The 25,536-nt window shown below is 41.3% G+C and overlaps 2 protein-coding genes across 5 annotated transcripts in view; both read right to left on the minus strand.

Annotated features, from left to right (window-relative positions):
* The window catches only part of abca4a (ATP-binding cassette, sub-family A (ABC1), member 4a), a 31,230-nt gene extending 14,610 nt beyond the window's left edge, over window positions 1-16,620 (minus strand). For all 3 annotated transcript variants that reach the window (XM_026179233.2, XM_026179232.2, XM_026179231.2), the window contains exons 1-18: window positions 16,480-16,620; window positions 15,929-16,040; window positions 15,545-15,638; window positions 15,297-15,438; window positions 14,999-15,138; window positions 12,782-12,909; window positions 12,032-12,229; window positions 10,171-10,260; window positions 8,406-8,640; window positions 7,246-7,385; window positions 4,924-5,040; window positions 4,448-4,645; window positions 2,344-2,549; window positions 2,087-2,263; window positions 1,656-1,878; window positions 679-900; window positions 215-419; window positions 42-119 (exon numbers count right to left, since the gene is read on the minus strand). In XM_026179233.2, coding sequence (XP_026035018.2) covers window positions 42-119; window positions 215-419; window positions 679-900; window positions 1,656-1,878; window positions 2,087-2,263; window positions 2,344-2,549; window positions 4,448-4,645; window positions 4,924-5,040; window positions 7,246-7,385; window positions 8,406-8,640; window positions 10,171-10,260; window positions 12,032-12,229; window positions 12,782-12,909; window positions 14,999-15,138; window positions 15,297-15,438; window positions 15,545-15,638; window positions 15,929-15,994 — 2,659 coding nt within the window. In that variant the 5' untranslated portion in view covers window positions 15,995-16,040; window positions 16,480-16,620. The remainder of the gene's footprint in view (window positions 1-41; window positions 120-214; window positions 420-678; window positions 901-1,655; window positions 1,879-2,086; window positions 2,264-2,343; window positions 2,550-4,447; window positions 4,646-4,923; window positions 5,041-7,245; window positions 7,386-8,405; window positions 8,641-10,170; window positions 10,261-12,031; window positions 12,230-12,781; window positions 12,910-14,998; window positions 15,139-15,296; window positions 15,439-15,544; window positions 15,639-15,928; window positions 16,041-16,479) is intronic.
* Window positions 16,621-16,895: 275 nt separating this feature from the next.
* Window positions 16,896-25,536, minus strand: part of arhgap29a (Rho GTPase activating protein 29a) — a 32,697-nt gene continuing 24,056 nt past the window's right edge. For both annotated transcript variants that reach the window (XM_026179234.2, XM_026179236.2), the window contains 10 exons: window positions 24,412-24,581; window positions 23,828-23,956; window positions 22,300-22,398; window positions 22,007-22,170; window positions 21,070-21,258; window positions 20,127-20,264; window positions 19,614-19,849; window positions 19,179-19,494; window positions 18,879-18,987; window positions 16,896-18,789 (listed from right to left, as the gene is read on the minus strand). In XM_026179234.2, the coding sequence (XP_026035019.2) occupies window positions 17,888-18,789; window positions 18,879-18,987; window positions 19,179-19,494; window positions 19,614-19,849; window positions 20,127-20,264; window positions 21,070-21,258; window positions 22,007-22,170; window positions 22,300-22,398; window positions 23,828-23,956; window positions 24,412-24,581 (2,452 nt within the window). In that variant the 3' untranslated portion in view covers window positions 16,896-17,887. The remainder of the gene's footprint in view (window positions 18,790-18,878; window positions 18,988-19,178; window positions 19,495-19,613; window positions 19,850-20,126; window positions 20,265-21,069; window positions 21,259-22,006; window positions 22,171-22,299; window positions 22,399-23,827; window positions 23,957-24,411; window positions 24,582-25,536) is intronic.

Consider the following 25,536-nt stretch of genomic DNA (forward strand, 5'->3'; position numbering starts at 1 on the left):
CCCACGAAAAAGCATCCGGAAATGTATAATAGCAAACGTACCTGAAGCTGGAGCCACAGTGTTGAGCCAATAACAGGGCAGAAAGGGAAAGTAAAATGGACGGCCAATTCCATACTGTCCTATGATGAAAATAAATCGTATTAAATAAATGAACACAAATATTTATAATGAAATAGCTGTAATAAGACCCTTCAATATTCTCCTACACACTAACCAGGGAATACATTGTCCAGGTACCACGCCAGAACCCCATACAGGACTGTGTCCAAGCCCATCATGCAGATGGAAGTGAGGAAGGAGAACTCATCCCCCTCCAGGGGGCTTGTCTGGATGTTATCCCACTGAAGACCCAGACCCTGCTCCTCATACCTTGACAAATACTCTGTCCCAAACCCAAATGCCACTTGAGATAGTAGACTCTGAGAAAGGAATCAGTGCTAAGATTATCTTTGCTTGACATTTAAAGCAAGTCTATCAACCATCTGTAGTCTCATGTGTTATTCCTATTGTCTGTTCCTAAGTCTGCATCAGGGTTAAAAGTAAGGAAACAGAAGTAGCTGTGGTTGGTACACATACTGTGTGTAAGTATTAATGATTCGAATAAGCTAATCCTGTTCTATAACTAAAACTAAACAACAGTCATCATTAGTAAGCATGCTTTCAACTTGAGACACCCACCACCAGGAGCTTCATGTCTTTGGTGATGCGGTCTTGCCAGGCGAAGCAGAAAATGTGCGGAAGGTAAAGGGTGAAGTAGATGATACCACAGCAAGCAGCTGCCAAGTTTGCCTGGTTGAAGAAGACGCTGAGAAGGAAGCACTGCATGATGGTGGCCGTGGTGAAGGTGAGCAGAAACAGGAAGAGGATGACCGGGTTGCTGTAGTTCAACACCCTGCCTCCCTGTAGTTAAGGCAAAAAAGTGCATGGATGATGTTTAGCTGCTCAGTGTGCTTGTACACTGGAAGAAAAATGGTCTTTAAAATAAATATTTGATGGCTTGGGTAAGTGAAAGACTCATTTATTTCCCCCAAACCAAATTTACTGGGTCATTATGAAGCTTTTGAAAATTTTGAGAATATAAGATAAGAAGAGCTAATAAATAATCACCACAAAAACAAGAAATACTTGTGAATTTTCACACATAATTTGGAAGTTTTAATATTTATTTTTTGTTTTTTTATACAATACTCCCACTAGATGTCACAACAGCCCATTTTACAATAATGTGCCTGCTGAGTAACTTGCTGTCTACATGAGAGAAGTTGTGGCTTAGAAGTGTTAATTATTCACCGGCACATTACTGCAAAGACACTGACATAATTCCCATGATATCACAGTATTCACAGTTATTTCATTAATGATTTATGGGGTCAGTGAGAAACTATTATCCATTTATTATTTCAAGGTAAAACACTTGTAATGATTCACAGTGTAAGTCATGATTTACTGGTGCGTTATATAACAGATGCACTGACTTAATCACACGTACTGCCTCTGGTAAAATGCCAGATTGCGGTGCAAAACTAAATGGTTAAATTGTAACTTCATGCAAATAAGGAGAGAGGTGTTGGTAATCAGATATTTGCTTGGATGAGTTGAATAAAAGCCCAGACACAAAAGGAGCTTCTAGAAAAAGCTAAGCTCTTTTTTCTCACCATGATGATGGCCGTAAGAAGAGCTGTGCTAGTGCCCATCACAATAAAGCTGTCAATAAACCAGGTGGACCAAATGACACCGTTGGTGACCCCTACGGCCTTAAGGGTCTCCTTCAACCGCAGTTCCTTCTCCAGAACAATGCTCTTTGCAATCATGGACACAGAGTAGACCCAGGCCAGAACCATGAAGATGGGGAAACAGCGATTGAGAGTCAGCATGAAGCTTTAAAGGAAGACAAAGAGGGCAAAAGTGAGAAATGTGCAGTGATTGTTGCATACATCTCACAAGTTGTCAGCTTTCCTGCCAAGACAGATCAGTTTTGGCACATGGACAGATCATTTATTACTATACCTTGAAAGTAAAAGCTATGATCTGCAATGACTGTTAAATGTAATTATTTGCATTCTTTAATTATAATAATTCCACTAACAGATCATCCACGTAACAAGGGTAGGGCATCTGCTGTAGGTAAACACCCAGCGGCCGCTCCTTTCCTGTCTGTGTCCTGATGATGGCATGCTCTATTATGTCCTGCAGGTAAGCGAAGCCACCCCAAACGTAACGGAGGTCATCCATAGGATCAGCTCTGGGGCCTGGATCCCAGTACCTGAGGAATACACGCATATTTAGCTCCTATGTGTTTACTGTGCGACACTAAATAAAAATTAAGTAGAATTTCATCCTAACCTGTCTTTGACCTTATTGGTGCGTTCCACTGCATCAATATCCATACGGATCTTGAACTTAACATGAGGCGGGGGATTAGTAGTCCAGGAGTACATATTTACAAAGACGAGGCCTGCCCAGAACTTTCTGTCCTCCAGCATTCCTAACGCCCGATACGTAACGGTATCCTCATCAGGCAGAGCCACAAATTTATCCAGAATCACACACTGGGAGCGAGAGAGGGAACAGAAGAGAAACAGTCATCAACTCAAAAACTCAAAATAAGTTTCCTAACAGGTCGTGCCGTCAATGCTTGAGTTTACCAGAGGAGTCAATGAACATTTATCAAAAATTCAGTTCAGTTCAAATTTATTTATATAGCACCAAATCACAAGAACAGTTGCCTTAAGGCGCTTTACATTGAAAGGTAAAGATACCAACAATCAGACGACACCCTATGAGCAAGCATTTGGCGACAGTGGGAAGGAAAAACTCCCTTTTAACAGGAAGAAACCTCCACCAGAGATTAATAATGATGATTAAATGCAAAATGGTGTATAAACACTTTGTGTTTAATCCTAACCTGTCTTTATGGTCAATAAGGTTTGGAACCTCGACAAGTTAAATCAAATGAACATTTACCAAATGAATAAAAACGTACAGGATAAACTTTTAACTGGTGTAAAAGTCTTCAGTAAAAGTTATAAGAAGACAAAAGGGAAAAAAATGACTGAAAATCATGACTGTCTTTACAAAAATGAAAATTTTAATCTGCAGGTGGTGCTAGAGAAAAGTACATTACCAGAGTCGTCTTGAATTCAATCAGTTTGGAGAACTATGAATATCAAAACTTCATTTGTGGCTGCTCCATAGGGACAGACAAATACTGCCATTACTCAAACCAAACCTAACAGAATAGCTCGAATGTTAAAGACAACAGAGGCTAGTGAGTCACAAAGACGTGTGTATCTTCACACATGTGCAGTGGCATTGCAGTGGTTGTCTCTTCACTGAAAACCGTGTCTGATACAGCGATTCACTGTAAGTGAATGCAAATAGGGAGAGCCTGGTTTCAAAAGGGATCCCGCCACAGCAAAAATATTTACCTCTTTGTGTGCAAACACACATATGCATCCATCTACAGTATGCATTTATAAACCCATTATCCAGAACACGTACTGAAAACTACTCCATATCCAAAAGGCCTCCCCTTCATTTAATCAAGCATCCAACTAACAACACTGCAGCCCAACTGGGTGGTGAGATCTGAATGCGTGCCACCAACCTGACTCAGCCAGCCATCAAGCTCACGTTCATTGTTGCCTCTTTATAAAGGATGGTGGACAGAGTGACAGCTGTATCTAATCGGCCTCAATCGTTCCCACTCTCGCTGTCACACAGAAGTGCTGTAAGCTTCAACTTGGACAAAAACACAGAGCACCAACGATCTACCCAACCATGCCCCCAGATACCCCAGTGTCACCCCCAAGTGTGATAGGCCTCTCATCCTGCTCAGCCTGTACAGGGAAATGGGTAACTTTGTTTCAAACACATTGGCCCACTCATAGTGGAGGGCACTCACAAGAGATGGTCTGTGATGCTTTTATTTTATTTTACCCTCCCTCTCAATCAGCAGTAAACAAAAGAGACTTGACAGCCAGTTTGCTGCTCTGGCTCAGGCCCACCTGGGTGGATTTCCATGTCTTTGGACAGGGGGACAAATTACAGTTCCCAGAGACACTATCTAAATGTTTAGATCATGTCAAGGGTTGCATTGAGCACGTAGCGGTTAGGTAACCAGGGCACTGAAATCAGCGGGTGACAGGACCTGTGGATAATTGGATTATGTCATGAAAAAGCCTGTCACCTTTTCAGGTGAAGTGAAAATTGCACAACAGTCTGCACTCTTACTGTCAAAGTCAGACAGGTGAAAAGGTAAAAAAAAACACTCTGCAAAAATTATTCTGACACTTTGGATTCATCTAGAAACGCCAAGCTCCCTTTGACAAGTCAGTATAATTCCACACACTGATACACACTTCACAAAAACAGAAGACTGGTACTGGAGAGGTGACCGCAGGAAGGAAATGCTAAATTCCCCAAGAAAAAAGCAACAGCCACTCACATCCCCATACTGGTTAAGCATCCGAATCACCCGGTCTGTAAGGTTGAAGATGTCCCGCCAGTCAAAATCAGGCACGTCATCTGGGCGTTCCTCTGGGGGGCCGCTGTGCAGGAAGTTGAGGATGTGTTTGGAGGAGAAAGGCGCCATCTCCAGACTCCGGTCGATGAAATCCATCACAGAAGGATTACGGATGGTGTCCTGAAATGAAAGGAAGAAGGGTCATCACACTTACTTAACTATTTTTTCCCCACTAACAGAAGCAAGAACCAGTAGGAACACGATAATCCTGCCAAGACAAGAACAAAGCATGCAATAATGTTACTGTTATCTAACGTTATTAGACTGATAGGTACTAGATTGTTGAAGACAGGTCACTTTATTAGGACATTAATATTTTGTTAATCTACTCTGTGGTTATCTTTTGATGTTAAATGAGCCTCAATCACTGACACCTTTTCATTCACACAGTACCCTACCCGGACCATCTTGACTTGGACTCCATCTTGGAAGAAAGCCCAGATCTGAGGAGCAACTTCTTCCCAGGCCTTCCCCATAGTCCTCAGCCTCTCCAGCTCCTCAAAGGTAGTGTTAGCCTACGGGAGACATGCAAATGTGCATGTCAGTAGTTGGAAAGCGTTAGCCAAAGCGAGGCAAATCTATTCAAACTGTTCCCCATATCTTAATGGAAAAACAATCAGTAACATAGGAACAGGTACAAACACAACCACAGTTCAAACAATATACAGAAGAATTCATTAAATCTGCACGTGTGTACACAACATTCAGACATTCAAACACACACTCTGTCACAGATCTCCTAATCTCCCGCTACATACCATTCCCACATTAAACTCCCTGTGAAAACAGGATCAGCAAAGACAACACACACATTCTCACACAAAGAATTCCTGTCGGCCTGTATAGATAACCGGCAACTGTGCAACAAATATTTACCACACGCTTATCGTTAAAACCCTGAATGTGCGTATGGGTACGCTACAGTGCTTTGTGTGGCACACACCCAAGGCTGGCTACTTCAGCATTCAGCCGTGTGCAGTGGGGGATGAAAGCACTCAAGAGTACACCCAATTAAACGCCTTCCCCTTGTGTGTGTCTGATTTTGGGTGACAATGGGGACAATGGAGCTGGGGTGACAATGGAGGCTGTTGGTGACAACTGGCTGAATGCATTCAGCCTGCCCAGTGAATCCCAGTCAGGTTCCCACAAGTGAGTGCTTCCTCAGCCCATGAGGCAGTTTGAAAACAGCAGGCAAAAGGGGAGAACAAGGGAGCTAGGGGGGATTACTTAGTTCCATAATTTTATCAAAGAAAGCAATCAAAGTATCTTTCGAGTAGCTGACGTGCAACTTTGAATATGAATATCTATACAGACACAGCAGCACATATGATGCATCTAATGTAAGAGACACTGTAAAGATAAAAGTGGATGTTGATTGTGCCCTCACAGAATAAATACGCCTCTATCTATGCTTTCCAGTAAAAAGAAGGCTCTGAAGTATGTGACTTTGCACTTTAAGATAAATTCTTACAGTGTAACAAATGAAAAATAAGCACGGTAACAGCAGGATACAGTACAGACAAGACCTACGTGGCTTACATAAAACAAGGGCAGTCACATAAAGCGTGATAACATATGTTTAAGCGCATGGTTCTTCGCTTTCTTATGAAACACACTGATGCATGACAGGAGCTGAGAGCATGACAACAAAGAGCCTATAGAGGCTATGTTTTCAGTCTTGTAAAGTAATGGATTAACCCCTTGCTCATTACATTCCTAGACCAATCAAGTTCGCAATCTGAGAGAAGAGGAAAACAAAGAGGTCATTAAAGGTTGGGATGGGGGAAACGCACGTTTTTGTGTGTCTCTTTTGTGTCCGATCACACATCCTTAAGGAGACACTTTGTTGCTTACACAACAGTTAAAAAGGCCACGGCGCCATTAGACTGCGCCGTGGTTTCACCATAGCCGATCAGCTTGTGCTCTTGCATTGCGATCAAACCATCCATGACCGCTACCAACCCACCCCCGCCCCTCAAAGGCCTTTGACCAACACGTATCTACATCTAGACACAAAAGGTTGGACATGACTTGATGAAAGCTGATCCCCTTTTGAAGGAAAATGCATTGTTCACTACAGTGGACGCTGCTCCAAAAGACAAACAAAGACATGGAGGTTACTGAGTAAAACAAATCATCTAAAGGGGGTTATCTGTGATACAAGAAATTTTCAGTTTTTTAGATGTTTTAACTATGTCTCTTTACTTGGTTCAATCCTGTTAACTGCCAAGTTATTTCGAGTATTCACTGTTAAAATGTACAAAATGTGCAATAAATCCCTCACGTATTAGTATCAGAGTTGGAATCTACCAGGCATTAAATACATCAAGCTACGCTTTAACTTGCTGACTGTATGGCACCTGTGTTATGTGAATCAATACAACATACCTGCTATAGTTGAAATCTCTGAAGCACATGTGGCTGAATTATAATAAAATATCTCAACTGTTGCTGCCAAAGTCCTCCTATCAGCCATCCTATAAAACACCTCCAAGCACTTGTTTGGGCAATTATTTTGAACTGCTCAAATAGGTGCATTTATTAGCCAAACATACTTTACTTTGAATAGATATAAAACTGGATATAAAAACTGCATAAAAACACACAGAATCACCAGTCAGAGCTCATTAAAAACCATTTAAAAGCTGTTTTTATTCCATAGAACAAGGTTTTGGTTTGACACCATGAGCTCCACCTGTCATCTCCTAAATGCCGCTTACATTTTGTATGATCTTTCTGACAGCTGGAGAGTCAGGGGCAAAGAGGATCCGTCCCATCAGCATGGGCTTCACAGAGTTCCACACAATCCTGGTGGCAGGGTTGGACTCCAGTTCTTTCATCAGGTCATTGCAGAAAGGAGCTGAAGGGAAAGATTATTTGTTATGTAAAAGCTGTTGCAATATAGGTCAAGCTAGGCACTTAAACAGAACCCTATCAAAGATGCCATGGCACAAAGAATTATTTGGAAACCAATTACAGAGTGCATAATTATTTTTATGCTCATCTAAATGTGTTGCATAGGTTGGGCAGGGTGGAGATCAAGTTAAAATTTGCTGATAAAGATGAGAGCAGCCAGTTTTTCAGTCATTCAGCCATGCATCAATCCATCCATTGTTTTAGCCCATTATCCAGCTGACAATGGGCAATCCACATGCAGAGACGGTGAAAGTAAAGAAATGCTGCTGCAACTTCCTCCACTTCCAAACTGCATAAAGCAGGAACACGACTGACAGCTGAAAACTCCAGCAACACTGGCTTTAACTTTATAGTTAACTGGATTATGGATAACTGGATTAACTTTATAGTAGGTGATGATCTAACAAAAAAGCCTCTTATCATGGTCAACACATTGCTGGAGTTCTTCCTTCCACAGCATGAAGAGAAAAAAGTATTGGGAGACCATGTGCTAAATCCACAGAAGATCTGAGCCCAGTTCTCCAAGAAACTTCCATATTTGTATATGGCTTTTAAGAGAATTTGCAAATCAGCAAAGTGGGTTAAAATCACAACTCTTATACAAAACTAGAGGGTTTGCAAACTAAAGGTTACTCCAAAAAAGAACGGCAGCAGTCTCAAGAACAGTACTTTTAGTTTGGTCTGTCATACAAGGTAATACAGATGTATATGTATACGGGCAGGGATAGCTCAATAGGTAGAGTAGCTGCCTCATGATTGGAAGGTCGTGGGTTCGACTCTACTGAACGGCTACCCTGAGGTACCCCTGAGTAAGGTACCGTCCCTACACACAGCTCCCCGGGCGCTGCATTGGTGGCTGCCCACTGCTTCAATAGGTGAATGGGTTAAATGCAGAGGAGCAATTTCCCTACGGGGACTAACACATACATACACACATATACACACATACACATGGTGTACTCACTGGTGCTGTTATCATATGTGTAACGGTCCTGTGCCCACCCAGTGCCAATACCCAGGAAGGCTTTGTAGTTATTGTCTTCATACCAGTTAAAGGAGGTGACTCGGGAGAAAGCCCCCTCAGTGTACCCGCATACAAGGCTGGAGGCGGCAGCCATCACTTCCCTGAAAGACAGATTTTTCTGGAAGAGAGGAGTCACGACTTGGATGAGCTCCCTGAAGCTACTCTTCTGGAACAACTGCAGAGAGATAAGAAGAATCATTCAAGCTTCAACAAACAAAAAAAGAAGATGAAAACTTTTAGATATAATCTAGCAGTTATCTAATGATAAAGATATGTTCAGCAGAAATCTATAAATAGGCTGGTGTAAATGTGTTTTTTACACATCCAGTTTCTGTCATAGGTGTAAACAGTATGCACCTGATGGGAAAAAGTATACACCTTCAGGTGTTTTCAGCTCCATTGCCAGAGTGTATACAATCAGGCACTAGCCAGTCTGCCTTTACAAACATTTGTTAAAGCCCTTCTTCCCTCCTAGATATTCCATGATCAGCTGTAAACAGTAAATGGAAGTGCATAAAAGTGGCCAGATGTTCCAAACCTCATCTCGCACTACTATCATCACAAAAACTGTGTGCCAGCAGCTTCCTGGCTGAGCAGCTCCTGTAGGTGTAATGTGTACTTTTGTCCATATATTTTATCCTCTTATTACAGGGTCAGCACAGCCACTAAAACACTGCATTAAAAATATCCTCGAGATTATGTGTAACCCGGCTGCAGTCTTCTACATCTTCCATATTAACTTGTTAAACGTTTTAGTGTCTGAGATATTAAATTACTTAAAACTGACATGTGCAATATTATAAAAAAAAAGATTTTTACAGATCTTAATACATACAATAAATATAAAAAGAGAAAGGGGGCTCTGTTATATCAAGCTACCCTCTACAGAGGACTAAATATCCCGTATCCTTTACACATGATTAGCATACGTATCAACATTAGTCAGTTATGATATATCTGAATAACAGCTGGCAGGTGCATAACTCAACAATTATTGGAACTTTTGACAAATATTTAATGTCTAATTTTAAAAAAGAAGAAAGAATGAGTTTATTTTAATGCCTTCCACTTGGATCATACGCTCTCTATAGTCCTGAGAGAGACAAGTGTCTCGCCAACAGGATGCCAGACTGTCAGTTTCAATGAATGTCCCATGGAAACATCCACAACAAACAAAACAGTATTTCCACATACAGACATAAATGGTAGTTTGTGAGCACGCCTAATTCTAACTTTAAGTCACACTCGTACAATAAATTTGGCTCTTTGGCAATCACTAAGCTGAGGCCTGCTAAGGTGTGAAAAAATTGTTTTTCCAATGACAGCAATTAAAATAAGTGAAAAATCATGTTCATAGACTTTTTAGTGAGAGAAACACATACACTAACACAATCATTCATCACCAGGGTTTTTTAATCTATGCTGATTGGAGACTTTTACCTGTCCTTGCAGCCTAGGTCTTTTTTGCTATGTTTGGGGGGCGTTTTTCCAGTGAACGGTCCCATAATGATGATCTATCTGCTTTTGCTGTTTTTGGGGGGCTAAAATGCCATGTTCTGAATTTAGCCTTCCTTATACGCACTAGATAATATCCCCCTACTGTCTGTTTGCGTAAAAAGCCAGGCCAGAGGAAGCAACTGTTTCCTGACAACTAAAAATAGCAGGCGGTGAACTTTTGAATTGAGCTGCTGGAGCCGGGGCTTACCTCTTTCAGTTTGTCCGAGGCAGAGGAGACAACCCGGACCCAGAAGTGAATGTCGATGCCTTTTGAGTGATTGTCCAGTACAAGAGGAAGCTAATGAGAAATACAAATGAATGAACATTTTCTGCTTTTGCATTCATACAAAAGCTGTAAACTTCCAGTATTGTACTTCTCAAAATGAACACATTTCCCATAAAGCCACTGTCTTATGAGGACATGGTGATATTATGTGATGCAAACAGAATTTTGAAAACCATCTGTAAAACCCTTCTCTTATGTTCATCTGAGTACTACCTTCTACCAAGGATCTTGCTGGTTTGCCGAGAGAGCTTCCAGAAAGTTCACAACACAATAGGCTAAAGGTTCAGGAAGCAGAAGAAGGCCAAGACACAGAATCACCAGTGGAAACATCCTTCCGCTTTGACATATGTTCCTATCTCAGTGCACGCGGACACTAAATGGGAGGATGTGTGGTTTGAGTGAAATTCATTTCTAAAGCAAGGCAGTAATATTTTAAGCTATTCCTGTGCCTGAAGTCAAACTACACAACAAACAATGGAGGATAAGGTTAAAAATAATGGTATTAAGAGTGGACAGAGTGGCAAGAACACAGGGATTGAGGCTTAAAAGAATTAGCGGACAGACAGGTTCATACAGTTAAGATCACTTGGCCCAGTCCCATATTCCTGCACCTGGATGAATATAAGGCAGAGGGTGTCCATTGTTTTCAGCTGCTTTTTTATGGTTTGTGTTTACTCTCACTCTTACTTATTCTAAAGAAAGCACTGTCTCTAACCTAAGCTAATCAAAGAAAGAGGCTAAGTCTGTCTCGCTGGCCAAAGCTTGCTCCTTTACAAACTGTTTGTATCACTACTGCCTACTTAAAGCATGTTGATAGACACTTCATTTTTATGAGGTAATTACAGCTCATCAAATACATAAGGAAAAATTAAAGCCATCTTTCACCACACAAAGTAGTGTATTTGACATTGTACATTCCTGGGGAACGACGCCTTGTTTGCTTTGCTTTTTGCATTTCCCAGAGAATTTTTGTTTTGCCCCACCCCATGAGTCATAGCTCTAATAAAAATACTAACATCTGTTTATCCTTTGCATCTCCTGACTTTGAACAGGAGGTATGTCAGGCGACAATAGGCGTGTGTCAGCTTGTTGGGTTTTGATCTGGAGGACAAACTATGAATGCAGTGCAATCAGAGTCTAAAACACAAAACGTGCTAAAGCATGATGGGACATACTGAGCTGAAGGTGGATAATCATGCATCATGGTAAACATGACGGTACCTCTTACTGTTTTTCTCTTGTTGTTTTTACAATATACTAGAAACTCGTGGTACAATCTAGTCATGTTACTTGATTACTTCATTTACTTCATATTTTACTCAAGTGTGTTTTTGTTGGTTGCCAACTACATGTATGTAAGAATTAGAAACACAGCAGTTTATGATACTGTTTGATAACTGTTTTTGAAATCATATCCTGGCAAATCCTACACTGCCCTTTGCCAGCTTGACCTCAAGTCGCTTAGCCAGCACATGGCTGACTTACCCAAATGAATTTTTAAACATGGCAAGATCCCAAACTGGATGTATCCAAATACAGCTCTATACGGCCTATTCATGAACCAACCAGATCACTGCCAAATTGTGGTATTAAGTGTATCCATTCAGTGCACAATAGATAGTTTAGTCAAAGGTATAAAGATGTAATTACAGACTGAGTGCTCCCAGTTTAACTGAGCCAGAATGAAATTTAAATTGTGCAACTATTTTTTAAAAGGTAAGCCAGTGATCCTTGGTGATTTCCATGTCAGCTCTCTAAAATCAAGAACAAAACTAACACTCACCAGCCGGAAAAGTTTGAAAAAGTCGACATTGGCGTAGAATTTGTCCTCAATGATCTGTAGTCGCTGTGGAGTGAGGATGCACATGGCGTTGCGAACTGCGTAGAGTCCTCGACGGCTGGGGAAAATGAGGAATCGCTCGAGCAAGTTGAGGCTGCACGCAATGTCTTTTAAATGCAAGTCCGGGACTCCAAAAGCAAACTGGAAAAAAGCAGATTTATGCAGATTCAGATGACATCAGCAAAAACAGAAGCAATCTGATGTGTATGTCACTGCGCCGTGACGTCTTTTGTCTGTTAGCTTTTATTCTATGTCTTGAATTAAACATCTGTATATTGTCGTGATGCATGCTTAATCACCCAGGTAACCAAGTCCTGTTCATCTGTATTTGGATACATCTGGACATCCAAGTGGCATCTTCAGTCTCAGCTGGCTGCAAGTTTCCCCAGCTTTATAAACAGTACATTTGCATGATGACTGAAACTGGTAACTACTGACTAACAATGGGCCGTGGTCAATTTCATGATGGTTAATTTGCAGTTGTCATGACCACTGATCGCCTGTATATTTCCCTTGTTTTTCTTCCTTTACTGTGTCATATTACCATTTGTGTTCCATACTGTACTCCACCAGAATCCTTGCCTTGGTGGTATGAAGCAATATCAGTGTCTTGACTTCTTAATGGTAAAATGTCACACTGTGTACCCTTGGCTGTGTGCGTGTGTTTATGCATGTGTGTGAGCACCCGCGTACCTGTTCAGGCCTGATTTGGGCATTAACTAGATGATACACTACAGACTCGGTCAGAGGAATGTCTCTGAGGAGGAATGACGTCAGAGTCTCGTCATCCTTCAGGATAGTCTCCACTTTTACCCCTCGACCTGTAGACAAACAGAGGCAGTCGGTGTAATGGAAAAATCATAAGAACGGTTTCATGTCTTTAACTGTCTTTAACCTTTCACGGTGAATGACTGTCATGGCTAGATAGATAACTGTTCGCTGTTTGATATGGAACTGGATAAACTGGACAAGTTGGAAAAAGCTTAGTTTCATAGTAACACATATTGGGCAAGTTGTGACAAATGTGTTTCATTAAATGACACAATTTCCAGTAGCCTGTCTGTGCATGAATGAAGGCTGCATTGCCAGGCAAAGTGCTGTTTTGGCTTTTATCCAGGCTGTGCCCCTGATGAACATGGTTTGAGATAAACACAAATTAAACAAACAAAGCTGAAACGTGTGTGTGTGTGTGTGTGTGTGTGTGTGTGTGTGTGTGTGTGTGTGTGTGTGTGTGTGTGTGTTATTGATGTCATTAAAGAAAAATACTAGCAGTAACTGCTGTATCAAGACAATTCTAAATATGTTTTAGCCAAGAGGTTTAATCTCAAATATTTCCTTATTTTTCCCCTTTTTCTTTTCTCCTCCTCTGTCTCTTTTTTTTCGTTCCTGATCACTTCTGCCACTCCCTGCCTGTGAACTCTGGAATTCCTAAAATGCACATATACTAATGTGAATAACAAATACGTAAAATGAAATCAAACATGAAAAAGAGTAATAAGAGAAGCCAATTGAGCAGGGTTGTCAAACATAAGGCATGGGAGCCAGAATCAGCTCGGCAAAGACTCCAATGGCTTTGGAAAAAGTAAATGAGAGGTTAAATCTTGGAGTTTTAGCTATATTTTCATAGATTTTATAGCATTTCCTGTTGATAAAGACCCCCCAACATTAAGTAATTAAGTAGCAGATGAAAAACAACTAAATGACAGAAAAGTTATCTGAGCAGTAAAAGACAAAAAAACCAGGATATTTTCTTTCGATTGATAAAAACTTTCTTTTTCATAGTTACAGAAGGGTCTAAGGAATAATTCTACAGCAACATTTCCTTGTTGTGTAGAAAGTCTGTACTGTTGAAACTGCACTGATTTTTCTTATATTAAGACATCTTAGAAATTGAATCTTTGAATGAATCTTTACACTTACACAAAGGTGAGTTTTACTCATCCAGCCCACTTAACATCAAAATGAGCTGCGCGTGGCTCACAATGTAAAATGCAAAGCAAATATGTTTGGCACAACAGTGCACGTGGCTCATGATTCTGCTTGCTAATAATGCCAGATGTGTGAAAAAGAGGTCGGACGATTTTCCTGTTTAATATCCATGAGTCACAGTCGTCATTTATATAACTTTATTCTCAACGTGATTTAGTTTTCCTTCCCGGGGCTCATGGGAACACGAGTGGAATGTGGATGTGGATCTCTGTTAGCTCTGTTAGTCCATCTACATATTTCTGCATGAAAGTGGCAGCACAGAGAGCAGCCAGACATAATCATTCAAAGCCTGGAATGCACTCAGCTCCATTCCACTCCCATCATAAAGGTTTATTTTGCCAGTAGGGAAGCATGGCATATGTACAGTGCACACGTATATATGAACAGAGCGCAGTCTGCATGCAGGCCCTTGAGATGGGATGAGTGTTTCTGGGAGTGTGAGGGGTGGTATATGAATTGCTTTCCCACCAAATAAACAGCGTGCTAGCAGCAAAAGTAAGCAGCTTACTTTGCGAGCCGGTCTTAAACCGTTGTGATGTAATCGTGTTACTCCACGCAGACACCACAGACAGACTGATGGGAAAGAATGTGAGGTGTGATGTAAACTGCGATTACCAGGCGACGTGTTCAACTTTTAAAAGATCAACATCTTATGAGTCACAATACCCCTAAAAAAAGCAAAAGCGTCTGAAGTAAACGACACCCGTGTTGTATGATCTGCAAGAGGCACGACTGATTTGATATTGATTGTATTCATGGAGTATATAAAGATTTCAATAAACTACTTATTTTAAACCATTGTTCAGAAAAAAGCTTTTATTCCACTGCTTTAATGAAAGAACTTTATAAAGGAACCTTTCTGACCGTGGATTTACTTCTAAAGGCTTCTGCTGGATGTTGATGAAAGCCCAGAGCACTGACCTGAGACTTTTTCAGGATGAATACGTAGCGTGTCCATGAAGTTGCTCATAGCATTGAGCTCCCTCCATAGGCGACCAAGCTGCAAAAACTCTGGGTCCGTAAAAAGAAGCTCTTCAGCATCCGAATAGAACCGAGCCAATCTGAGGAGGAAGGCCATAATATTAACAATTATTATTAAGGCTAAATACCTAGATTCATCTCTTTCACTCGACTTAATAATTTTGCCTGTTCATCTTAGATCAGACACTTAATACGAATCCAAAACTCTTCCCACTGCCAGCCTACAGTTGATGCTTACATGGAGTTGTTGTAGTTGGACACCAGGCCAGGAGATTCACCACGGGTGGGGTATTGAAAACAAGGGTTGTTGGCATTACAGAAGATTCCTTGGATCCATGGCAGGACCCCAGCAGAGGGCATGGCTTTATTGGGGAAATGACCTGAGGCGGATGAGAACATTTATGAATTGCACTAGATACAGAGGATATTGTTTTTCTGTCTCAGCGGGCTGTGCTAATATTTTCCAGCGAAGAACTGTTTGCTCACATTCATGTTGGCGATAAAGTGGATTTACTTTTCGTAGCCACACCAGCCCCATGAACAGCATAACAGGCCACAAGATCTCCATGAACAAACGTACCTGGTTAAAACAGACAACATCTTTTAAATGAGCAGGTTTTCCAGTTTTAGTTGTGGTTTCTATCAATCTGACAAATTCTCCACTCTTACCAACCCCAGTTTGGGACAAAATCAGTAAAGATGCGTTAGTTTTTAAGTATATTCTGGGCTCGCATAAAAAAAAGACTTGCACTGTATAATATGCATTTAAAAAATGAAAGATATATTTAGTAATGTGTGAACTGGTGGGGTCAGAAGCTCTGGAGGCATAGCTTAGCCTTTACTGGGACAACTGGAGTGTGGAGCTTTTACCCTTTGCCTCCTGCGGATGGTCCAGTTCTTCCACAGCAGGAGTCTGACCTGTCTTCCTGCCCCCATGGTGCCTCCTTTTCACCCCCGCAGGGGCTGGCTATAGCCAGTAAATCTGTATTGAACCAGACCATAAAACATCTTACGGGCCAAGTAAGGCTAACTTTTGTCTTACAAAACTACTCATGACTCTAAAATGCAATTTGCATTTGAAAGGCAAAATTTTGTCGATGAACTCACAAGTCGGTCCATTCATCTGGTGAGAAATCCATGTGAAAGCTAGCAGTAGCTTAGTAATGAGGTTAATGAGCTCAAGACCTTGACATGGTCAGATTTACAATTATAGACTTGTCAAACGCTCTTTCGCTACAATTTCTGGTTAACGCCAATCCCCCCAAAATAAAATAAAATGAAATCCCACACTGTCTGTGCAGCCACACCATACATTTAATCTAGTTTAGTTCCAATCATGATGACATTCTCTATCCATTCACTGTTTCCACATACTTCCACCATAATCCAAAGGACACAGTGCAACTTAAATTGTCACTTACCTCAGAAGAGCACCTGTACTGTAGATTGATCGCCAATAACAACAAAATAACTCTGCATATTCTACAGACTGTTTGCTGTGGTTGCAAACACAGCTTGTTTCCAGACCTCCAGAATAGTTAAGCAGATTGTTTTAATCTCCTTTCTCGGTGCTGGGAGCCTGCTAACACCTCTCTGCCATTTGTAGAGGCCTGCATGACCCGGCCACCTGACATTAACAGTGCGGTATAATCCTACCACTATTATAATCCCATCACTCTTACATTTTCCTTACATTTTAACAAAAACTTGAATCTCTAGTCGCAGATTATCATCCTGCACAAACTGCATGAACTCAGTTTATTGCATTACACAGATTAAATTAATATTCCTGTAAAAAAAACCAAAAAAAAAACACACGCACAAAAGACCATCACTGTTGTAAGTTGTCAGATATATTTTAATAAGTTACAAAAGGGTGTTTGTTTTATGTACCTGTTTTCTTACACTGAACTTTCAACACTGTGCCAGGCTTGTACATTACCATGAAAAACAGATACCATTTAAATAAATGATGCACTTCCCATTACTTACAAAGAAAGCATAAGATTCAGGTTATTGATAAAACTACTCAAATTGTAAAAAAACAAACAAAACAAAACAACCAACAACAAAACCAACAAAAAAAAAAACAATGAAAAAAAAGCTTTGGCTATTAAAAAATGTACATATATTAAAATTAGGAAGAATAATGCCATGTCAGAATCCTGTAGCATTTCTAAAAGCTTTTCAGACACATTTAACACCACGCAGTACAAAAACGAGTGGATTTATACCCTTTGTAAGTGATGCTTCCTTACATGACCAAACGCAAACACAGACATCAGAGTACATCACATAACAGATGTTGTTAAATTGCAAAAAAATATTAGCAATGTTTTTAATTACAGACTACTTGTAACAGCTTAAAACACTCTTCAACGGTGCAAGCAGAAGGCTGATGGTGAAAGAGCGTTATCAGGTAAGTGCACCACACATCTCCATAACGTTATGCAGTATTGTTACGCCTCGAGGGCTTTTTTTGGTATAGAAACATACATACGTGAACCTGTAAGAATTTTACACAAAATATTCAAACAAAAACAAATTGCACAGATCCAAAAATTATAAATATCCTGGCTGTGTGCCAGAGTATACTGAGCAAGTGATTGGTAAATGTATGATTTGTGAATCAAAATTTACAGCATTATAAGTGCATTTTTTTTCTTTTGAGGATCAAAGATATCATAATACTTACAATAGATCTACACAGTGCCAGTCATACATCTGCTCATTTTCTCTACAGAGTCAATGCAGATGTTTCTGCGTGTTCCTCCTAACGTGACACACATTGTGATTCTCGGAGCTCTAACAACAATGTCTTTAAGTGGCTTAAACAAAATGTGCCTCTCTGTGTTCCACCTCTGGAAGACGCCTGGGCCTTAGTCTCTGGTACACTGGTTTTGCCTGGTTTTGGTCCATTTCCTCAGGGCTACAGCTGGGAGACTGAGATATGGCTGTCTGTTCAATCTCAACGTCTTCCTCAAGGGGCTCATCTACAGACACCTCTATCTCAATGCCTATTTCCCCCTCCTCATCCTCCTCCTCATCCTCCTCTTCATCTTCTTCCTCAGCACTGTTAGCTTGTGCACAATTCTGCAGGACTTTAGCTTTGCTTCCCGATGGGGGCTTGTAGAAGGTTCCTGGGGGGGGCTGAAGAGTTCTGGGGGCTCTGAAAGTTGTTGCAATGGGGCTATACTTTGTGACATTATCTTCCCTTTTTATAGTCCTGTTGGGTCGCACTGCGACTGTGTAAGTAGTTCCAAGGGAGAGGGTTGATGGCACAGAGGTTGACAAGCCTTCCACTGCTGCACTCTCTGTGGATGAGCTGGCCTCAATTTTGACAGTTCTTGAGGCAACTTCATGTTTGTATTGTTTATCCCAAGTTCTGCGTAATGTCTGGGTGTCGATAAAGGTACTCCGGAAATGTGTGGCCGCTCTTGTTTTTGTATTCTCAGTCTCGTCCACTTCTTCGATGGACTGGTCGCAACCGCTTCCCTTCCTGTCATCTTGGTCAGTGGCGTTCCGGGAGTTATTCTCGTCTATTTGGCTTCGGTTAAGTATCCGTTCGGCCGGCATGCTAAACGGCCGTGACGGTAGCTTGTTGCGAGGGTGTCGAAGCTGAACCCTGGTGACTGTGATGTGATGAGAACGACACAGGCCTCTCTCCCCAGATTTTGCGACTTCAGGGACACTTGACGACAAACTGAGGGTCTCTGAATCAGTTTCATCAGCTTTAAAAAGAGGACAAATAAAACTTTTACGATAAAATAACAACATGATTGTTATTTTAATAATTATCTATTACTGTGACAATACTGACCTGGTTCAAAATCGCTTCCATCAAGGCTTGGCATCCTCTCCTGAACCTCAGTCAATAAGTGTGAAGAAGGAATTATAGACGAATGCCTTTTAAACACCTTTAAGCTCGACTGCAAGACAAAGACAGACAGTAAGAACAGAAAACAACCCACCACTCTACCACATGCTAAACAAGAAGAGTACTGTGTATAGTTTTTATACTTTATCACGCTATATAGATAACAGAATAGCTCTTTACTATCATTGTACATTTACAACATCCTGTGTCATTCATGTATCGTAGTGTTGGCAAACCAGTTACCTCTTTAATGTCTCCCAGTGACTTGGAGTGCCTGATCAGCTGCTGCTCTTTGTCCTGTTGCATAAGGCGAGTGTTAGCGCGGGTCTGGGCATCAACCTCTGTGGGCGAGGTGCCACTTACAGGACTCAGAGGCGTGTCAAAGACCATCTGGTAATGTCTGATCAGGAGCTCCACAATGAGCGCCTGATAAGGGTAATCCACCAGAGAAGAAAGGGAAACTTCAGCATCGGCCTGCCTTGGCTTGATCAGCGTCGGGCCAAAGATGATACCCAGATTGCTGGCGGTCATCTTGTTCTCCTCTGATTGCTCCGTCACCCTGGAAGGAGAATGAAACAGATAAGAAATGATCATTCCTACTATTATTAAAAAAAAGGAGCAACACATCCATATGTTGTATGTAATGGGATGCCCAGAAATCCATTCAGCCCTCCCTACCGGTGAAGATGCTCTATGAGGAACTGCAGCGTCTTGTAATTAGCTGGTGGCAGCTGTCTTAGCAGATCCTTGATCTTGAACAGGACTCGATTGAGCTCGACGCTAACCTGCGCAGGGGTCGCAGTGGTGGGATTAACTCTCTGTGCTTCCAGTTCCTCCACAATGATACTCTGGCTCTCCTTGGCCAAACCAATAAAGTCGTTATAATAGCGGAAGAGGATGAGTGGCTCTGGAAGCTGGAAAGTACGGAGGAAGAATTAGATAAACAAATGAAACAGAGATGATAATAAACAGCAGCAACCAAAATATGGACATAAATACACAAGTGGTACAGAATTAGAAAAGAGATAAGCACCCTGGTGATAAGCGGCAGGAATTATGCGCCAAAAATAAACAGACAAATGCACATTTTTAGTATTAATGCAGTTTGTCATCCAAAGCCTACTTTAGCCATCTCCTTCACAGGATGAAAGCTGAAATACCTCATTATGCTAATGACCAAAAGCAACCCACCTGTCTCAGGTACAGTTTGAGTACATTGCTAATGTCGTGGGGAGAAAGATCGGAAAGCTCCACCAGATCCTTGCCGTTCTCAAAGGCCTGGCACAGCTTCTCTACTCGAGACTTTGCACCATTCACACGGTAGATCCCCTTCAGAGCACACAAAATGCAATCAGCGCATGAAAATTACACACAAGTTTTTGGAATCAATATGAAGAAACTGGGCAAACATATGAGCAGAATACTAACAAGATCAGCCAAAGAAAAAAATGGGAGAACACTTCATTCTTATTTAAAAAGGGTTTTGGTCTTGTTTGATAAAACGTAACGGAAACAGAAACCAATAATTATCAAATAATTTAAAAAGCATAACAAATATCGAAGGTGAAGTGGAGGACTCGTTTTTCTAATTTCACTTTCACTCTGTAAAAGACTGCATGAACAAATAGCTTTGAAGGAAGTCTCAAATACTTTTATCACATACAGTGTGTTAGCAGTGCCAATAAAGATCCAGAGAAGCCAGAGAAATCTTTGTACACACAGGACAAGGCTGAAAACCAACACAGAGTGCCCATGACCTTTGGGCATTCAGGCTGCACAGCATTAAGAACAACTGATGGAAATCACTATGAAAAACCAAAAGCTTTCATCACTAAATCCACAAAAACTATTTTTTTGCCAACATAGTTTTAGAAAAACATATTTTTGCATATGTCGCTAATACACTCATTTTTTACATATTAGATAAATTCCCTCAACACATTGTGATTAGTCCTGACAGCAATGACAGCCTTTCACAGCGCAGCCACTTTTATGGTCACAGTATTGGATGCTTTATAAGTGAACTTTAATGCCAGTGCCAGCAGATCTATGCTACAGTTTTGGGTTCTTGTTTCATGAAAATTAATGATCAATTTATTTGTAACCAAACCACTAAAACACCTATTATAAGTACCTTGATGCTGAGGGCTCTATTCTCAATTTCCGACGTGCACTTCCGTATGATGAATGGGATGCCATCCTGGCTGTTCTTAGCCGACTGTGTGAAGTCAATGCCAAATAGGTGAAGCCTTCCCTGGAGCTTCTTGTGGCCACACTGGATAGCCAGGGTTTCCAGACACTTTTTATGGCACGCCAAGGAGCACTGCAAACACAGTGACACATACCTCAGTTATAACAAGGACAGAGTAAAACATTTCTAAGAAAATCCTGAACAGTTTTAACTGTATGTCAACAAAAACAGTGGAAAAACTGACGAAAAAACACGTCCTCACAACATAGCTATTTTTGTTAATTTGCCCAAAAACCAAGTCCAAGAAGCAAACGAGGAAAGCTTCACATCTAGTGACCCTCTGAACCACTCACACTGAATCATTCCAAGACTCTGCAGTGAGCTGCATTCCTATGTCAGTTTCTTCTCAATATGTCTATTGCGTTGCATAACCTCTTTTAAAAGCGTTTCTCCAACCAAGAGCCGCTCTTATTGTCTTCTTCAGTGTATCTAATACATATGGACAGAAACTTGATCTAAAATCAACAGTGGACAGAGGGTGCACAGGGACGATGGAAAGGACTCCTCAGAAGACGAACAAAAGGTCCTCAGTTTCTAGCGCCCATTCCCCCAACTGAGACCAGTTAGTGAATTTGGTCACAGAGGAGAGCTTGCGGCCAGTTTCAACTTTTCCCTTTATTTCCTCATCCAAACATGCTGATGAGGGGAGAGGTGGCTTTTCTCTTTTGTTTCTGCTTGATGTTTTTGCTGGCCACGAGTGATAAAGAAGCTGTTGTGAGCCTCTGGCAATCTTTATCGTGAATTTGTAATACGCTGAATGCTGTGGGCCGCAAACAGAAAGGAATAATACAAATAATAAAAGAAAGGAATCCAAGGTTACCTCCTCACACTCCGCTCCATGAAACACCACCAGGCTGTCACACTCACGACACTTGGAAGGTGCTCGAAGCTTTCTAAGCTTGTGGGTTTGGGCCGCCTTAGACATCTGAGTGTTTCTAAAGGGTCCTGGAGAGCTCGCCGTTTCGATTACCATTTCATTTAAACCTGCAGTGGCAAAGGAGCATTGTTACAAATGTAAATATGTGGCCTATAAGTGTAAGGAACACATAAGAGTACCTTAAAAAAAAAGGAAAAAATAAACACAAAACCCTTATACAAATACAACTGACTTACCATTATCAGACGGCGAGGGAGGCTCTCTCTCATCCAAGTCATCAGCAGAAGACATGGTACCAGTGGAGGGGGTTCTGGGTAATCTCCTCTTGAAGTCTCCTGAACAGTAAGGTAGGACACACCAAAAAGTCCACATCTTTACAGTCACGTCAGGACACTGTTTTCCCCCCTGTCTCCTATGCTCTACATCTCAGCGGTAAAACTGAGAAGCAATACGGCGATTTGACGAATTTAAAGTAGCAAATGAAAAGGCGGGCTTAACATATTGTTGGTAACTGAATCCAGCATGTTATTGTTGGTGGTGGATTAACACCTGGATTGGCTGATGAGTAAGGGGGTTGAATACTGATCAGAGCCTTTTCAGAATGTTTTTGATCTTCTGATGAGCTCAATAACAGGTTAATCAGAGATAAGTGCTGCCATTGTTCACACTCTGGGGGCTGGGAGAGCTTTGTGGCAGACTCCAATACACAATTTAACACCGTGCACCAACTTTCTCCAGTCAAGACCCGCCCATAACAACTAGCCATGCCTTACACACAGGTTTGGTAAAATCAATTTAACAGGAAATTGTTTGATGTTCTCCAAGGTTACTACAAACCTGGTGGTATTACCTAAATTTGTCACTGTAACATATAAAATGGGCATAGTGCTATTTAAAGTTTTCAATGTAAAGTCCATGACAGGAACACATAAAATAACAATTATAGCTACGTTCTTCTTTGCAAATGGCTTTTTGCATTCTGATTATAGTCGAACCGAAAGCTCAGAGCACTGCATTTTAAGAAAGTGCGTGCAAATGGGCAAAACAAACCAACACGGGAAAACATCTTAGCAAAAAAAGAACAAAAAAGTAGGCCCAGTGCAAAAGTATGGAAAACAAAAGAACAGAAGGGTGGTGCATATACAGAAAAACACCATTACAAAAAAAAGCCCCTGCAAAAAAAAACAAAAAAAAAACAAGAACTACAACAACAAACTACAGGACGCAAAACACACATGTTGTTGCACAGCAATCAGGGAGCACAGGGAAACCGTTGCAACATTCTTATGTGTGTGCGTACGTTGCAGAGTGCAACAAAGAGGCATGACTGCCTCTTTACTCTGTGATTACACACCAACAAACCTGGGTGAACATCAAGTTCGCTAGGGGAAAAAAAAGATGCGTGCTGCCCTGAGGTGCTCTCAAGACAGTCAGTCCAGAAAAATGTGCCATCTCTGGCTATGGGTGGTGCTTTTAACCGTGATGAAAGACTGACACAAATGAATTTGATGTTGTGCAACTGTGGAGGGAAAACCCAGCGTGCTGCCTTTATTATCGGGACAAAAAAACATACCGACAGGAAGTGAATGTGATTTTCTTTCTTTCTTTTTTGATAGCTCAAGTGTGACGGCATGCAGAGATTTACCCAGCAGATAGACACAGCATTCGTACTCGTTAGCTAAATAGCTATTGAGTGCGGTGTCGCACTAAATCAGTTCTGCTAGTGATCATTTTAGGGGGACTTCACAATCTTCACAATCCTACCTGGGCTTGCAGTCGGCGAGTCCATGGACCGGGACTCACTGCTCCCTCCAGCACTTTCCGAATCACTGCACATCCCTCCACCCTGATTGGCCGAGGTCCAGGGACGAAATGGCGCCTGAATTTTAAGTGCTTGTTCAAAAACACAACATTAAAAGATAAGAAGTCCCATGTTAGCTGCATGCTATAAAACTGATCATAAAGTCAGTTGAAGTCAGTTTCCAATTATGTTACAAACACTTAAAGGCGGGCCTAAAGGTAATGAGGTCAACACCTGCACACATTACCAAAAACAAAACAAACCACAGGGAAGTTGGCTCCAGTTTAAATCTTCAACCTGGTTACCCGAACTTCATATTTCAAAATGTTTACTTGCTAGGCATTGAGCAAACTGTTGTGTACCTCCCTCAGCAACAATGTAGTGGAGTGCAAAACTATCTCTAGTGCTAGTTTCCGTCTTTGTTGTGCAGGTATTTACTCAGTGAGATTAGTAAGCTGTGTAAAAGTTTTTGTACTTTCTCTCAGGATGTCATGATTTGACCCCGTTTCTGTTGATTGCATTTATAGAAGAAATCCTAAACGTGTACCTTGGATGTCACCGCTACCGTTGGAGCGTCTTTCAGCAATCTTGGGGTGTTGGGCACTGATGGGGCTGTCCACATCATCTCCAACAAGGAGGTCAGAGGTCACAGATGCCTGTGACAGGTTACTGTGGGAGGAGTGGCTGCCACTTAGTGAGCGCTTATTGAAAGGCATCCTAGGGTGGAAAAAGACATCAATTTGTATTATTTACTTAAAAATCACAATGCCATATCCTAGTTATTTAAAACTGTTATATGTACAGTTGTTTACATTGATCTAATTAATAATATGGAGATCAAAGTATCCCCCCATCAGGGACTATTACACCCCAACATTATTTATCCCCAGAATAGGGAAAGTTCACAAAGAGCAAAGCTTTCAGCTTTCTGGCTGCCAAATGCTGTTAGTCCCCATACAAAGTATGAATATCTAATACCTACAATATTATATTTGAGGATTCCTGTCTAGCAGTAAGACCACTGACTTCAAGACAATTTTAAGCTCAGTCAACATCCACATTTCCTCCTCTGCTGATGGAACAAATTTCCACTTACAACTGTAAATCTCATCAGTTTTGATACGATCCACGAATGATCAGCCAATCAAAGACAGCAGATAATTAGAGCATAATGACAACTAACTGACACAGATAAGCTCGGGAATGGCAAAAGCTACATGTGATGCCATCCATTGTTAGGCTAAGTATCCAGCTGCATCTAACAATATACAATAAGTAGGTCACGGGTCTATATTTAACCTTTTGGTGGCCGCTGCACTGGGTGCATGTGAGAGCATATGAGTGCTGGTGTGTGGGCCTAAGTTTCATTTCCTCTTTCCCAAGCTGAATTCTTTTGATCAGAGGGATCAGAGGTGGGTGTGGTGGAGGCAGGAGAGTGGGGGTCGTGGAGGGAGAAAACTAAGTGAGAACAAAGCACACTGTTATTTCCATCTGTCTGGTATTTGTGTGTGTGACCCCAAACCCGCGTCAACAAAACTCTCTCAAAAGGGAAACCGTCTATTTTTAACCATAGCCTTCAAAAGAAGTCGATACTACATTTGCCTAATTATGAAGTGACCAATGTGTGTGTCATCTTGGTCAATCAGACTTTGTGTGTACATGAGTTTAATGG

Source organism: Astatotilapia calliptera, chromosome 9 (genome assembly GCF_964374335.1).
Source record: "Astatotilapia calliptera chromosome 9, fAstCal68.1, whole genome shotgun sequence".
In the NCBI taxonomy this organism is placed as follows: Eukaryota; Metazoa; Chordata; class Actinopteri; order Cichliformes; family Cichlidae; genus Astatotilapia; species Astatotilapia calliptera.